Source organism: Acanthopagrus latus, chromosome 21 (assembly GCF_904848185.1).
Source record: "Acanthopagrus latus isolate v.2019 chromosome 21, fAcaLat1.1, whole genome shotgun sequence".
In the NCBI taxonomy this organism is placed as follows: Eukaryota; Metazoa; Chordata; class Actinopteri; order Spariformes; family Sparidae; genus Acanthopagrus; species Acanthopagrus latus.
In genome coordinates this window covers 26168555-26184791 of record NC_051059.1, presented here as the reverse complement: position 1 = coordinate 26184791, position 16237 = coordinate 26168555, and the positions used below count along the sequence as shown (strand labels likewise).

The following is a 16237-nucleotide window of genomic DNA, read 5'->3' as shown; positions in this document are numbered from 1 at the left end:
GGTGACCCAGTAGGAGCAGTAATAGGTGGCTGAATGAAGGAGTTTAACTTTCTGGATCTTCAACTCACAGACGTTCTGATTATTCACAACTGAGAAATCATCTTCCTGAGGATGATCGTAAGTGTTAGCTATACTACAATCACTCAGCTTAATGAGTAGAATCCTTATGAATGTTTCTGTGTCTTTCTTCTGGTACCAGAATACATATGGGAGGCTGCTGTCACACTGGTCAGTTCCTCGACAGCTGAAGGAGACGTCTCCATCAACTCTCCTGGTCAATCTTAAATCCTGCTGAATCAGCTGTGCTGCCATGGCAACCAGCGCTGTAGAGAAGCAGACAGATAGATGAAGGTGAGTGTGACAGTGTTTGTTCCAGGTGGACTTTGTTGGCTCCTGATTGGCTGGAAACACTCACCTGAACACAGACAGCACAGAGCAGCAGCTGGGAGGAAAAGCATTTTGTGCAGTGGTGTTTCCTCTGGTGAACCTGGGGAGAAGTGGCGCTCTGACGCAGCTGAGGCCAAACCAGGACGAGCTGCCAGATCAGACGAGGGCCACGTGGTTTCTAACAGGTCCTCAGAGCTCCCATCAGCCCCTGCGGCTCACAGATAAGGCCGCCGCTGCCGATTGACGGCTCGGCTGAAGCTGCCGTGTGATAGAAATAGAAACCGACCGACTGATAGAAACTGACTTAGCTCTGCAATCTGACTCTGAATTTATAGAAGCACAGAGCCACACAGAAAAAAGAGTCCTGAGAGTTTAGTTTGTAGTTAAAACTTAATGTTTCATTACATCTGACAAATTGTTATAGAAACCTGGAATTTGTATTTACACAGTTTTGTTGGCAAATCACACAAAATACAAATGTGTAAATATTGTTGCTGTAACGCAGGTTACAAATGATCTTCTGGAGCTTTGATGAAGAAGTTTTCTCTGACTCTCTCTGGACCATTGTTCCTCTGAATCCTGCCATTCTGTCAGTCTGACAGGATTCTGAATGCTTTCTGTTCAAACTCGGGTCGGTCAGTTATTCTAGAAGCTTTTTGTTTTATTTATAGAAAATCTGTGAACATCCCGACAGCAATCAATAAATCAAACACTCTGACAGATAACAGAGAATAAATCCAGTATCTGTGGCTGCTGCAGGCCTCTAATCAGCACACATAAACAAAATTGTACAATCCTGCTTTTTCCAACTCCGGAACATCTCAAAAATCAAGTTGATGCTAACAACCAGCCATCTTGAACTTCTAATCCACACCCTGATTTTCTCTCACCTTGACTAATGCAATGCTCTCTTCACCTGTCTCAGCCGTGCAGCCCTGTCTCGTCTGCAGCTCGTACAAAACGCTGCAGCCAGACTACAAACCAAAACTAATCGCAGATCCCACATCACACCAGTTCTTGCATCCCTTCAATGGCTCCCAGTAAAATACAGAATAGACTTCAAGACACTACTCCTCACATACAAGGCCCTTCATGGTCTTGCCCCTCCCTACATTTCTGAACTCTTGCACCCTTACTGCACCTCTAGACCACTCAGATCTTCTGACCTCGGCCTCCTATCTGTACCCACTGCTTCCTCAAATCTAAGGGTAACAATGCTTCTGCCGTCAGGGCCCCATCCCTCTGGAACAGTCTGCCCTCTTCTGTCAGAGCAGCTGAATCACTAAATATGTTTAAAGACCTTCTCAATACCCATCTCTACCTTCTTGCATTCCCTACAATACAACTGTAATTATTTTTTGCAGATATCTGTACATGCATGTTTGGTTTATTTTATCTTATCTAACTTATTTTGTCCACATTTATGTTGTTTAACAATATTTTCAATTATGTTTTATCTTTACGTTTCCCTGTACAGCACTTTGCAAACTTTGTCTTGAAAAAACTGCTTTTAAATCAAAACTTACTTACTTACTGTGTGTCCAAGATTTGTCTTTTAAAATGTCCTGAAGTGAAATGATGTGGTGAAATGTGCTGAAAGGTGTTAAACAACAAGTGCTGCTGGAAGTGTTTTCATTCAGAGCACATTAGTGTTGTGAGGGACGGATGGACTTTATTCAGCAGCAGGACGTTGGGCTGTAAATATTTGATTCTGTTTGATATCATTTTATTGAAATATTCTGAAGGATGTTTGTTGTTTTACTGACTATGGCTGAGATGGAGGTGAAACATGTGAACCTGGGCTGTGGTTTACTGCTCTCTTCCTGTCACAAACACTGTTTGACGTCTGTTCATCTGTTGGTTTTTGTTCAGGCTGCTCGGATCATTTCTCACTGTGGGATCTTTCTTCGAACAGAGGCAGTAGTAGGTGGCTGAATGAAGGAGTTTAACTTTCTGGATCTTCAACACACAACCGTTCTGAATATTGACAACTGAGAAATCATCCTTCTGAGGATGATCGTCCTTGTGCTTTATGTCACAAGTGTTCCTGTCATAATACAAAATCCTTTTGAATGTTTCATTGTCTTTCTTCTGGTACCACTCTGGATGAAATTTATCATCGTCACACTGTTCAGTTACTCGACAGCTGAAGGAGACGTCTCCATCAACTCTCCTGGTCAATGTTAAATCGTCCTGAATCAGCTGTGCTGCCATGGCAACCAGCGCTGTAGAGAAGCAGACAGATAGATGAAGGTGAGTGTGACAGTGTTTGTTCCAGGTGGACTTTGTTGGCTCCTGATTGGCTGGAAACACTCACCTGAACACAGACAGCACAGAGCAGCAGCTGGGAGGAAAAGCATTTTGTGCAGTGGTGTTTCCTCTGGTGAACCTGGGGAGAAGTGGCGCTCTGACGCAGCTGAGGCCAAACCAGGACGAGCTGCCAGATCAGACGAGGGCCACGTGGTTTCTAACAGGTCCTCAGAGCTCCCATCAGCCCCTGCGGCTCACAGATAAGGCCGCCGCTGCCGATCGACGGCTCGGCTGAAGCTGCCGTGTGATAGAAATAGAAACTCACATTCATGTGAGCAGCAACACGTTCAGGCTGGTGGTGAATTTAGTAGCACAGACTGTTATCTGTTGTTGAACAGCTGTGATGAAAAGACAAAAGGACAAATCCACAAAACTCCTCGACTGTGATTTGAAGCCTTAAACGTCTCCTTACATTTCTGTCATTTCACTGAATCTGGTTCTGTTCCCTGGAAGGAGCTCAGGGTTCTGCTCTCTACTTCCTCCAGGTAGAGGTCAAAAATCCAACAAATAAATGGAAAACAGCCCAAATTTCCCCCAAAGAATGCTGACTGACTGAGCAGGAATGAAATCTACACATTGAGACAAAGATGATTTAAACGGTGAAATGAAAAATAAAGCCTGACATGGAAAAAAAATAGCCAAACAGGTAAAATAACACTGAACTATGAACAGAGATGGGAACAATTTTTTTTTTTTTTGTTGGTCTGTGATGAGCTTCACTGAACTTTCATTGGAGCTTCATCTGAAAATAACTTTTACAGAAAACATTAAATAAAGACACAGCTGTTTGTCTGAGATTCTGAATGAAAAGAGCTAAAGGAAAATAAATACTAATACAAGTAGTTCTTCATTATATTCATGGACGTGAGCTCCAGGTGGGGGGGTCACTGTTGGTCTCTGGGCTCAGTCTAACTTTGTGTGGGTGGAGGGCTCAGTGGAAAAAAGGCTTCCAGACAACAAGAGAAAAGACAAACCAGTCCAGAGAGGGAGAGGAGTTGATGAGTGTGTACAGCAGCAGATATGAATCTGTTCTCAGTGGTTATTAGGACTCAGAAAAAACTGTTGAGAGCCAACCAGCACTTCCTTTCCTGCAGCAGACGGGCTGTGTGGGTTTCTGCTCTGCAGCCTCCTCACCGTTAGCTGCACTTTTTCACATGAACAACACAACGACAGTTACAACAGTTACAGCGCTCAGTACTCACTGTCTCAGCTTCCATCTGTCTTATTCACCTGGGAGACAAACCTGGGAGCTGAGAAGCTGAAATAAAAGATCTGTTGATTCTGTTTGACTGATTCTTTAAAGGTGACAGTTTACTGACAGTTTCTGCAGCCTGACACCAACTTGGAAGGCGACTGATGAAGCTGCTGTGTGATCATTTTATAGCAGTTGTAGCTTGAAAGCAGCTCGCTCTGCTGTTTGTTCATGTGTGGAAACAACAGTGTCATCAGCGTAGAGTTTGACATCCACACTGACACAATTATAAAAGGGGCTCAGCACTGAACCTGGTGGCACAGCCACACCTACTGACTTGTATATAATAGCTCTATGTTTCTGTTTGCTTCTCTTTCTTTAGCTTTGTTGTCCTTGTTTAGCTGTATGCTAATATTCACATCTTCCTCTACATTTGTTCTTGCTGCTGTGTGAAAGTATATTGAGAGCTAATTACAACAAGAGTCAAATGACTTGTAGGCGTCAACATACATGGTCCATGAAGTTGATTCTGTTTCTGATGATTTGCTCTGAAGACAAACTGAAATCCATAAAAACAAACTGTTTCTAAAACACACACTGTGATTTTTCAATTTATTGAGAATGTTACAGTGAAAGAATTGAACAAAGCTGCCACACTCTGCATAATGTATTAAAAAGAAAGACAAGAAGAGACAAATACTAAAACAATCAAATATCTAGCAGACAGCTAATGATTCAGCTTCATGTTCTATTATTATACAAGTCACAATTCAAAGTGGAAATAAACTAGAGGATGAAAATAAAACTATACCACAGAATTTATACTCAGTCACTGCAGATATATATGTGTATATACGTATTTATATATGTAGGATGACTGAATCTAACCTGTGCATCAAAAGATTCATTTTACACCCAACCACAAAACATGAACATTGACATTTGTGACTGCTGATCAAAGTGATCAATGAGACGAACTGATGAGATCTGATGGTGAGAAAAGGCGAGCAGGAAACAGTCAGTCAGCATGTGAGCAGCTGGTGGACGGTCCCTTGTTTCAGAGGATCCTCAGCAGAGAGAGTCCACAGCAGTACACCAGACTCTTCACTATCAGCACTGTGTAGAGCACACAGAGCAGCTTCACCCTGCACTGAGACTGGAAGGACACTGACACACACACACACACACACACACACACACACACACACACACAGACAGTGTTAGTTTCACCTTTCACTGCACACACAGTCATTAGATTCATTCTTCATACAGAAATATTTATAGTGGAGCTTTAAGATATAATCCTCAAAGTTTCTATAGCAGCCTCAAAGGCCAAAATGTAATATAGTGGCCCTAAAACATGTGATTTGTCAGAGTGTGGAGTGAAAGCTCTGTCACTGGGATTAGTTGTGCTGTTGGACACTCTAACAGAATCAGGGAGTGTCTCTTTAACTCCTTCAATGATGAGCAGAAAGTGAACAGACTGATCTGCAGCCCTAACTGCAGCAGAACATTGGAGCTGTCCATGCAGAGAGGCAGCAGGTGATCTTACAGTCAGCTTGCTGCAGAGCTGGCAGGTCTGCTGGCTCTCTCTCTGGAGGACAGGAGGCTGCTGGAGCTGCTGGAACCTCTGAAACAGAAAAGAGGCCAAAAGAAATGTCAGTCCTCTGCTCCTCTGCCGTCTTTGACAGCGTCTCCACATGACGCTGAATCACTGCTGAACACAGTCACCAAGCCTTCATTACCTTGTTCTGTTTGGACCTCGTCTCTGCCCCCCTCGTGCTGGACGGAGCAGCGGTATTTATACGTGGAGGTGGCGTTCCCGTCAACCAGCAAGATGGCGGCGGTGCGTCCCGTCTCTGTGAGCTCCAGCTGCTCTCCCTCAGCAGGGAGCCACTGCTCCTGATCCTCCTTTCGTCTTTTCCAGGAGAAGCGGACCAGAGGAGGAAACATGGCTGAGGCCACACACAGCAGGGAGCTCCTCCCCTCCAGGTGGGCTCTGGATGCTGCTGGGTACACGCTCACCACGGGCTTCACTACCTGCTCATCTGAAGTTTGACAGCAGCAACAAGCAGCACAGACACACATTGACACAGTCAACAGCAGCTTCCAGCACTGCACTGCATTCAGTGTGATCCTGGAAACTACATGGACTCTGATCACTAAACTACTCATCAATACAGCACAAAGTTCAACACATAGACTGGATTCACCTGCACATCAAACACACTCATCATGTCATGTCATCATATGTTATATGGGGACAAACAACATCATGTGTTCAGCACTTCTTTCTTTCAATCTGCACATTCATCATTATTATGACTCTTACTAATAATAATATAACATCATATTTTCATACAATGGAAAATCTTCATCTGTATCATGATAAAAGACAGATTATAATAAAGGACATATTTACCCTCAAGTTTAATACACGCTGACATTTTAATGTTTACATTATCCACCACATATTGTAAATATTTTTAAAAATGTGTCTTGAATTTCATGTTGTTCTTAGATTTACTAAATTACAAATACATGTTTTCACATGACTAGTGTGAATAAAGACATTATTCAATATTAGAGAAGGTAAAACTTTGTTGATTTAATTATATGAAACATGATATAAATTTCATAATGATCATTGCAAAATTTAAGACCTTCTCTAAATATTATGTTGATATATATCTTATAATAAAATATATTTTTACATTCACATAAAATAGTTTTTAGTTGATTACAACATGTCTAACATATTACAGATTTAACATCCTGTACTTTAGTCCAGCTGCTAAAGAAAAACAGTTTATCAACAATATCACTAATTTGTTTTTCAGTATTTTAACATTTATACACAATTACAATGAAATGTTCAGATAAGTTCAATTTGAATAATAAGTGCTCTGTAATATAATATGAAGAAAGATGATAATTTATTGATCGTCACATTTAGTGATTAAATGTCATAATTATATTATATTATAAATTAGAATACAATATCGAATAACGTAACATGATATAAGTTTTTTAAAAACAGTATGTTGTACACGATATTTACCATCATGTGCTGCATACATTTACTTATTTGGATACTTATTTGAAATTAGGTTTGGAATTATTATTTTTCATAGTTTAAATGATATGTTAAATTATTAGTGAATATATTTATTATTATATTTAAAATATTTAAAAGTCTATCAGCATAGAAAATACATAGTTTCAAGTGCCATTGTATGTCATACTGTAAAGTTGGTTTTTTCTCCAAATATAATGTTTTTTATATTGTAGTATAATTTCTTTATTATATATTAATTGTGATGCCATCTCCAGTGTTTGTCTTCATGTATAAATATATTTTAGAATTAAAGACATTTGTACCATCAAATAAAATACAATGTATTGATGCAGTTTGACATTTAAAATCAGAAATGTAATTTAAAATGTAATTATTGTAACATAATATGATATATAATATAATATAAAATGAATATATAACGCATCTCAGTTGAATTATAATATGTGCAGTGTCATATACACAATATTTACCATCATACGTTTACACAATATATTTACTTTTAAATTGTGCTAAGCTTCATTTACTATTAATAGTTATATTTACATTAAAATCAGATTAACACGGAAACACATATACGATTGCAACATTATATAACATCTGATATCACATCTTAAAATATATACATTTATGTGCATATATTCTATTTATTATAACATCATGTTCAGTATGTGTTTGTCTTCATGTATGAATATATCTCACACTAAAAGACATTTGTACCGTCATATGAAACACATTTGACCATTTATTAATTAATTATCAATGATCCTATACAACATATTTAAATTATGTGTTTTTCAAATACATTTACTGACATATATTAAATGAAGTTTACTATCATATTTTATGTTGTTTCATAAAAACAAGAGATGGTGCTGAATTACTGAGAGGATCAAATACTGAATATTTGTAACATTGTCAATATCAAACTTTTTCTCTATGAATCAGTTTGATCTCCTGCAGAAATAAAGAAGAACTTCAGCTGTGCAGTGAGATTTAAACATCTTTTCAGGAGTTATGAACCTTTTTATGGAACAATAGCTGCACGGCTGCAAGAATTCTCTACTAATTATCAACAAACTAACATGTAAAGCCTGAAGCAGCAGAAACTCATTAAAAACACATTTTACACTTGTTCAATAAAACAACTGAAGGAAAATGAAGCTTTATTCTTACCTGTTACAACCAGTTTAGTTCCAGAGCCAAAGATCAGGTGATACCAGCCTCCCACAGTGAGACAGAGTAATACAAAAACCTGTGTGCTGTTGAACGTGTCGGCTGAGGTGAACGAGTCCAAATGATGAAGCAGGATCATGTTTCAGCTCCATGATGTGTTTCTCTAATGTTCATATCAACATGACTGTCTCTTCTTTTATTGTCTTTTTAGACACACTAGCAGTGTTGCTCTGTGGATGCTGATGTCTGTCGCTCCACTACTTTAGTCCACATGGATTGGACCTGGACCAAAGGATGGATGGATGGACTGACATGACATTTTCTACAGACATTCTTGGTCCCCAGAGGATGAACTTCATTCATTGACTTGGTTGATTCTGACTTGTTATCTAGCTCCACCAGCAGGTCCACCAGTTCCTGGTCCTCAGTTTGCGGCCCAGTCGACACCTGTTCCTGCTTCCTTGTCTGCAGGTCAGCAGACTGGCTCCAGAGCCGGACCGGCGGTCTTTCCTGATCCCCGTCCAGACCTCCAGCTGCCGGCCTCCTGCTCTGCCTTGCAGCAGTCCTCTGTTCCTGTTCTGCAGCAACCTGTCTGAGCTGAGCTGCAGCTGTCTCCAGTTCCTGTGCTGAATCAGTCTCCTGTGGCTGTGGTTCTGTAACCTCTTGTTTTCCTGACTCTGACAGCTCCACCAGCTCCAGTGGCAGCTCCTGCCAAATTATTATTATCTTTATATTCACAGACTCGAGGTCCAGATATAAATGACTCACACAACATACAGACAAACTGTCACACAGTGGTTTTGTCTTGTCTGGGCCTTTTGTCTTGTGAACTTCCTGTTTTATTTTGAAAGTCTAACTCCCCTCTCCTTTCAGGTCACTTGCCCTTCCTCTTGTGTCCCCGTTCTGAGTCGTCCCTGATCCCTGATTGTTTCCACCTGTTCCTCTCTCCCTCATGTGTTAAATAGTCTGCGTCTTCGTTTGTCTTGTGCCATTGTGTTTTGTATTTGTCGTTCACCTCAGCCTTGTTCACAGCCTTACCAAGCCAAGATCCCAAGTTTGTGTATTCTACTTGATTCCTCTTAAATGAGTGACTTTTTGTGTGTTAAAATTTTCAGATTGAAGCATAGATAATTTCATAGTCATTTGTTTGCGTCTGTTGGAGTGCCTCTTTTTGTTGATAGTTTTTATAACCAGCTGATAGAGCAGTTTAAGTTTATAGCCATTTGCTTTCCTCCTTTGGAGTGATTTTCTGTTAAGTTTTTTATAGCCCTAGTGTGCCAGCGTAGTTCAGTTATAGTCTTTTCTTTACCTCCTTGGGGAGTGATTTTGTGTTCCTTTTTTTTTTTTTTTTTGGTTTGATTTTAAGGTTGTTTGCCTCCTTGTTGGTTCTGTTTTTTTCTCTTTTGAGATTAGATAAGTGTGGTTTCAGCCATTTCTTTGTCACCTTGTTTAAGTGTGAATTTCAAAATAAAAGCCTGCTTGAATCACCCTAATTCTGAATCTGTGTCAGGCCTGGGCAGGACTCAGAGGACTCAAACACAAGATTACACAGACATGTGTCCTTAAAAATAATAATAATTTAAAAAAAAAAACAAAACTGCAAATGTTGTTCTCAATATTTCCAAAAGCTGGTAGAATATCTTGTCTCACTTTGGGTCAGTCAAAGACATTATAGTCCAGTTCCTTGACTCAATTAGCCGACATAAATGTATACAATTCATAAGTAACACCTGAAAAGTGGGAGCATTACTGTTGCTGGCACTTTCCCACCTTGGATACTTTAACAAGATTCTAAGAGCAACATTAAATGCCAGATTAATCTCATTCATCTTTGCTTTACTATGGCTACAGTATAAGTGTGCTGTGTAAAGTGGAGTGGTGCTCATTGTTCTTGTAATCAATGTCGTTAAACATGATAGCATCAATCGGTATATCAATATCACTGAGACTTCGATCAGTCAGGGAGTTACACTTCCAGAGATCATATTCTGTGAGTCTTGCCCAGTCAACTTTCCTTTGTTCATGAGCGTCATAGCTGGACAGCTCAGGTAAACTATCAAGGTCTAATATCATGGAGAGAGGTATGTGATCTGTTGTGACCAGACTATACAGGATCTCAGTCTCATTAAGCGATCGTGAGCATCAGCTGTACATATACAGAGATCCAGCCAGGATGTTGTATGCCATGCTCCACTAATGTATGTATAGCTTTTAGCTGGTAACATCACTTTGCTGGTTAGGACTAACTTGTTGTTTACACAGAACTGATTCAGGTGTCAAATAAGGACCCATCATCTGAAATATCAGCATTCAAATCACCCAATACAAACATGCATGTAAATTCACTTTCTTTGAAAAAAGAGCTGATAAAGGCCTGACTAATGAGGTATTCATTTTCATTTTGGCAGCTTTCATACGGAGTGTAAACATTCATCCATCCATCCATTTTCATCCGCTTATCCAGAACCGGGTCGCGGGGGCAGCTGCCTGAGCAGGGACACCCAGACTTCCCTCTCTCCCGACACTTCCTCCAGCTCTTCTGGGAGGATCCCAAGGCGTTCCCAGGCCAGCTGGGTGCCATAGTCACTCCAGCGTGTCCTGGGCCTTCCCCGGGGTCTCCGCACAGCAGGACATGCCAGGAACACCTCCCGAGGAAGGCGTCCCGGGGGCATCCGAAACAGATGCCCGAGCCACCTCAACTGGCTCCTCCTGGGTGACAGAGCTCCTCACCCTATCTCTAAGGGAGCGCCCTGCCACCCTGCGGAGGAAACTCATTTCAGCCGCTTGTATTCGGGATCTTATGCTTTCAGTCATGACCCAAAGTTCATGACCATAGGTGAGGGTAGGAACGTAGATTGACCGGTAAATCGAGAGCTTCGCCTTTCGACTCAGCTCTCTCTTCACCATGACAGACCGGTATAACAACCGCATTACTGCGGCCGCCGCACCGATCAGCCTGTCAATCTCACGCTCCAGCCTTCCCTCACTCGTGAACAAGACCCCAAGATACTTGAACTCCTCCACCTGAGGCAGTAGCTCTCCCCCAACCCGAAGGGGAAAACCCACCTTTTTCCAGTCAAGAACCATGGCCTCGGACTTAGAGGTGCTGATTGTCATTCCAGCCGCTTCACACCCGGCTGCAAACCGTCCCAGGACATGCTGGAGGTCCTGGCTCGAAGGAGCCAACAAGACCACATCATCCGCGAAAAGCAGAGATGAAATCCTGTGGCTCCCGAACCAGATCCCCTCCGGCCCGTGGCTGCACCTAGAAATTCTGTCCATAAAAATAATGAACAGAACCGGTGACAAAGGGCAGCCCTGCCGGAGTCCAACATGCACCGAGAACAGGTCTGACTTACTGACTTACAGGGACCGTACGGCCCTTAACAGAGGCCCTCCGAGCCCGTACTCCCAGAGCACCTCCCACAGAATGCCACGAGGGACACAGTCGAATGCTTTCTCCAAGTCCACAAAACACATGTGGACTGGTTGGGCAAACTCCCATGAACCCTCGAGCACCCTGCAGAGGGTATAGAGCTGGTCCAGTGTTTCGCAGCCAGGACAAAAACTGCACTGTTCCTCCTGAATCCGAGGTTCGACTATCGGCCGAATTCTCCTCTCCAGTACCCTGGAATAGACTTTCCCAGGGAGGCTGAGGAGTGTGATCCCCTGATAGTTGGAACACACCCTCCGGTCCCCCTTTTTAAATAAGGGGACCACCACCCCGGTCTGCCTGTCCAGAGGCACTGTCCCCGACTGCCATGCAATGTTGCAGTCAACCAAGACAGCCCCACAACATCCAGAGACTTGAGGTACTCAGGGCGGATCTCATCCACCCCTGGTGCTTTGCCCCAGAGGAGCTTCCTGACTACCTCAGTGACTTCGGCTTGGGAGATGAATGAGTCAACCTCTGAGTCCTCAGCCTCTGCTTAATCTATGGAAGACATGTCAGTGGGATTGAGGAGAGTGTAAACATTTAAAATAATAAAGGTGCTCTCTTCGTGTGCAACCTTGATTGCTCTGGCCCAGTCATCCTCTAGACAGATCACACTAATCAGTGGGTCATATTTCTTCCACCAGAATGTCCACCCCTCTGGGTATTCTACCACATATTATTCCCAGATTTAAATCTGTTGTGGACTCCTCATAGAAGTCATTGTGCACAGAATTAAGTTGATCTAGATCTTGTTTAGGTAGCAGAGTCTCTTGTAAACATAGAATGTCACAAACACTTCATCAACAACAATGTATCACGCTTTGTCCCGGCTGCCTGTCCAAGGTGTGAGCCCCACGTGTTATATGACACAACTTTCATGAAGATAATAGTCCAGGCTTCACAGCAATAGTTGCCCCAGCGTCAGACACACAATCATTCTTTGTTGCAGTGAGAGTTTTTATATCCACTGGTTTGTGCACTTCATGAAAGTGCCGCACAAAGACACCCTCTGGCCAAAGTTGTGGTTCAGACATTTCGGCCACATCATTGCATTCAGCCGTGACTTTCAATGAGTTATATCACCTCTGGGCACTGTCTATTTTTTGACAGCTTCCATCATGATGTAGTTTGTCTTTCAGGTACCTAGCCAATGCTTCTGAATTTACATCAGGTGAGAATGTTGTAGCGAAGACACTCACCTGTTTAGTCTTTACAACCTGTATGGATCCCCTGCACTGGTTCCAACAATGCTGCTTCAGTCTCAGCAGGATTTGGAGAAACGTGTCTATGCATTTATCTTCAGCAGACTCGACTCCTGTAACAGCGTCTTTACAGGACTCTCTGAATCCATCAGACAGCTGCAGCTGATTCAGAACGCTGCTGCTCGAATCCTAACAAGGACCAAAGAAGTGGATCACATCACTCCAGTTCTTAGACGTTTACACTGGCTTCATGTCAGTCAAAGAATAGATTTCAAAATCCTGCTGTTGGTTTATAAAGCACTGAAAGCTTTTGGGCCAAAATACATTTCTGATCTGCAGTCGCGTCATGAACCATCCAGACCTCTGAGATCTTCAGGTTCAGGTCTGCTTTCAGTCCCTCGAGTCAGAACTAAACCTGGAGAAGCAGCATTCAGTTATTATGCATCACATATCGGAACAAACTCCCTGAAAACTGCAGGTCTGCTCCGACTCTCACCTCTTTTAAATAAAGACTGAAGACCTTTCTGTTTGCCGCTGCTTTTAACTGAAGCAATTTTAGAGCTTTGAACTGCACAATGACTTTTATTTTCAATAATTTCAATATCTTAGTGGAAACCTCTGTCAACGTGTTGTTGAAACCATCTCAGCAATAACATTCATCACATCTCTGGAAAACGACAAATTTCCCATATTTCACTTCAAAATCAGAAACCTAAAAACAGGAAATGACTCGTTGACTGATGTTCGGTGCTTTGCAGTGGACACGACTGTGCTGTCAGACGCACACCGAGCACTGGAGACAGTTCAGTCTCTGCACACACACTCTGCCTTCTCCAGTCAGCTCACCTGGATCATCGTCACCACCTGTGAATATGGATTGTATGATTAATGAAAGCACAAAAAACATTTAAGTTTTTGTTTTTGAACACGTGAAGTAGTCAGTGCCAGAAAGTTTCTTGTGTGCACAAGAAATGTTTAAGTCTTTGTTTTTTCCTCGTGTCTCTTTAAAGGCTCCGTAACAAAGTGGTCAGTCAGTGATGTGGATATATCACCACTGGACATCTCACTTAACCTCCTGGCTGGAATAAACTCAGAAAATTCATATAATGACATGATGAAGACATCAGAACTCTGAGATCTCCTCACAACAGGATGCAGCCTAGAGATCACCAGTCAGCTCTGTGGATGTGATCGGGACGACTACGCTGGTCTCTGGATCAGATCAAGTTCCTTCAGGACTCAAGGCAAAATCTGAAATGAAGAATAGCACTGTTGTTGTTATTCCCAGTTACCATTCATGAGCACAGCAGCTACAATCAGTCAGGGAGTAATTCCACATTGTTGTTTTTTTCCCTGTGTTTCCAATGTTAAAAAAAAAAGCTGGACGTGAATCGTTTTGTGGTGTTTTTTTTTGTTGTTTTCGACTTCAAAACTGAAATCAAATGGCCTCAAAGTACACAGACTGACATGTGTCCAAGATTTGTCTTTTAAAATGTCCTGAAGTGAAATGATGTGGTGAAATGTGCTGAAAGGTGTTAAACAACAAGTGCTGCTGGAAGTGTTTTCATTCAGAGCACATTAGTGTTGTGAGGGACGGATGGACTTTATTCAGCAGCAGGACGTTGGGCTGTAAATATTTGATTCTGTTTGATATCATTTTATTGAAATATTCTGAAGCATGTTTGTTGTTTTACTGATTCATCTGGATTATGTTTGAGTTTGTAATTGAATTATTTTCCTCTTTATTTTCTCATTGTGTTTGTGTTTGTCTCCTTTTTCCTCTCTGTGTGAAACCACAATAAACCTGCTGGAATATCTGATCAACATATAAATAAATAGAATATGAAATAAATCCCTCAGTTCAGTGTGTTTGTGACTGTGGCTGAGATGGAGGTGAAACATGTGAACCTGGGCTGTGGTTTACTGCTCTCTTCCTGTCACAAACACTGTTTGACGTCTGTTCATCTGTTGGTTTTTGTTCAGGCTGCTCGGATCATTTCTCACTGTGGGGATCTCTCTTCCAACAGGAGCAGTAGTAGGTGGCTGAATGAAGGAGTTTAACTTTCTGGATCTTCAACTCACAGCCGTTCTGATTATTTACAACTGAAAAATCATCTTCCTGAGGATGATCGTAAGTGTTAGCTATACTACAATCACTCAGCTTAATGAGTAGAATCCTTATGAATGTTTCTGTGTCTTTCTTCTGGTACCAGAATACATATGGGAGGCTGCTGTCACACTGTTCAGTTCCTCGACAGCTGAAGGAGACGTCTCCATCAACTCTCCTGGTCAATGTTAAATCGTCCTGAATCAGCTGTGCTGCCATGGCAACCAGCGCTGTAGAGAAGCAGACAGATAGATGAAGGTGAGTGTGACAGTGTTTGTTCCAGGTGGACTTTGTTGGCTCCTGATTGGCTGGAAACACTCACCTGAACACAGACAGCACAGAGCAGCAGCTGGGAGGAAAAGCATTTTGTGCAGTGGTGTTTCCTCTGGTGAACCTGGGGAGAAGTGGCGCTCTGACGCAGCTGAGGCCAAACCAGGACGAGCTGCCAGATCAGACGAGGGCCACGTGGTTTCTAACAGGTCCTCAGAGCTCCCATCAGCCCCTGCGGCTCACAGATGAGGCCACCGCTGCCGATCGGCGGCTCGGCTGAAGCTGCCGTGTGATAGAAATAGAAACACACATTCATGTGAGCAGCAACACATTCAGGTTGGTGGTGAATTTAGTAGCACAGACTGTTATTTGTTGTTGAACAGCTGTGATGAAAAGACAAAAGGACAAATCCACAAAACTCCTCGACTGTGATTTGAAGCCTTAAACGTCTCCTTACATTTCTGTCATTTCACTGAATCTGGTTCTGTTCCCTGGAAGGAGCTCAGGGTTCTGCTCTCTACTTCCTCCAGGTAGAGATCAAAAATCCAACAAATAAATGAAAATAGCCCAAAGTTTCCCCCAAAGAATGCTGACTGACTGAAAAGGAATGAAATCTACACATTGAGACAAAGATGATTTAAACTGTGAAATGAAAAATAAAGCCTGACATGAGAAAAAAATACCTTAACTGATAAAAAATAACATTGAACTGTGAACGGAGACAGGAAAAAAAAATTTGTTGGTCTGCAATGAGCATCACTGAACTTTCACTGGAGCTTCATCTGAAAAAATAATTTACGGAAAACATTAAATGAAGATGCAGCTGTTTGTCTGATATTCTGAATGAATAGAAATAAAGGAAAATAAATACTAATACAGGTAGTTCTTCATTATATTCATGGACGTGAGCTCCAGGTGGAGGGTCACTGTTGGTCTCTGGGCTCAGTCTAACTTTGTGTGGGTGGAGGGCTCAGTGGAAAAAAGGCTTCCAGACAACAAGAGAAAAGACAAACCAGTCCAGAGAGGGAGAGGAGTTGATGAGTGTGTACAGCAGCAGATATGAATCTGTTCTCAGTGGTTA

General features: G+C 42.0%; 1 protein-coding gene across 1 annotated transcript; it reads right to left on the bottom strand.

Moving 5' to 3' along the window:
• Positions 1 to 4538: 4538 nt before the first annotated feature.
• Positions 4539 to 15251, bottom strand: LOC119010679 (immunoglobulin lambda-1 light chain-like). Its single transcript, XM_037083035.1, has 6 exons — positions 15209 to 15251; positions 14784 to 15116; positions 8142 to 8189; positions 5635 to 5937; positions 5442 to 5519; positions 4539 to 5056 (listed from the first exon to the last, which is right to left on the bottom strand). The coding sequence occupies exons 1-6, from the start codon at positions 15249 to 15251 to the stop codon at positions 4947 to 4949; spliced, it is 915 nt and encodes a 304-aa protein (XP_036938930.1). The 3' UTR covers positions 4539 to 4946.
• Between the last annotated feature and the right edge of the window lie 986 nt (positions 15252 to 16237).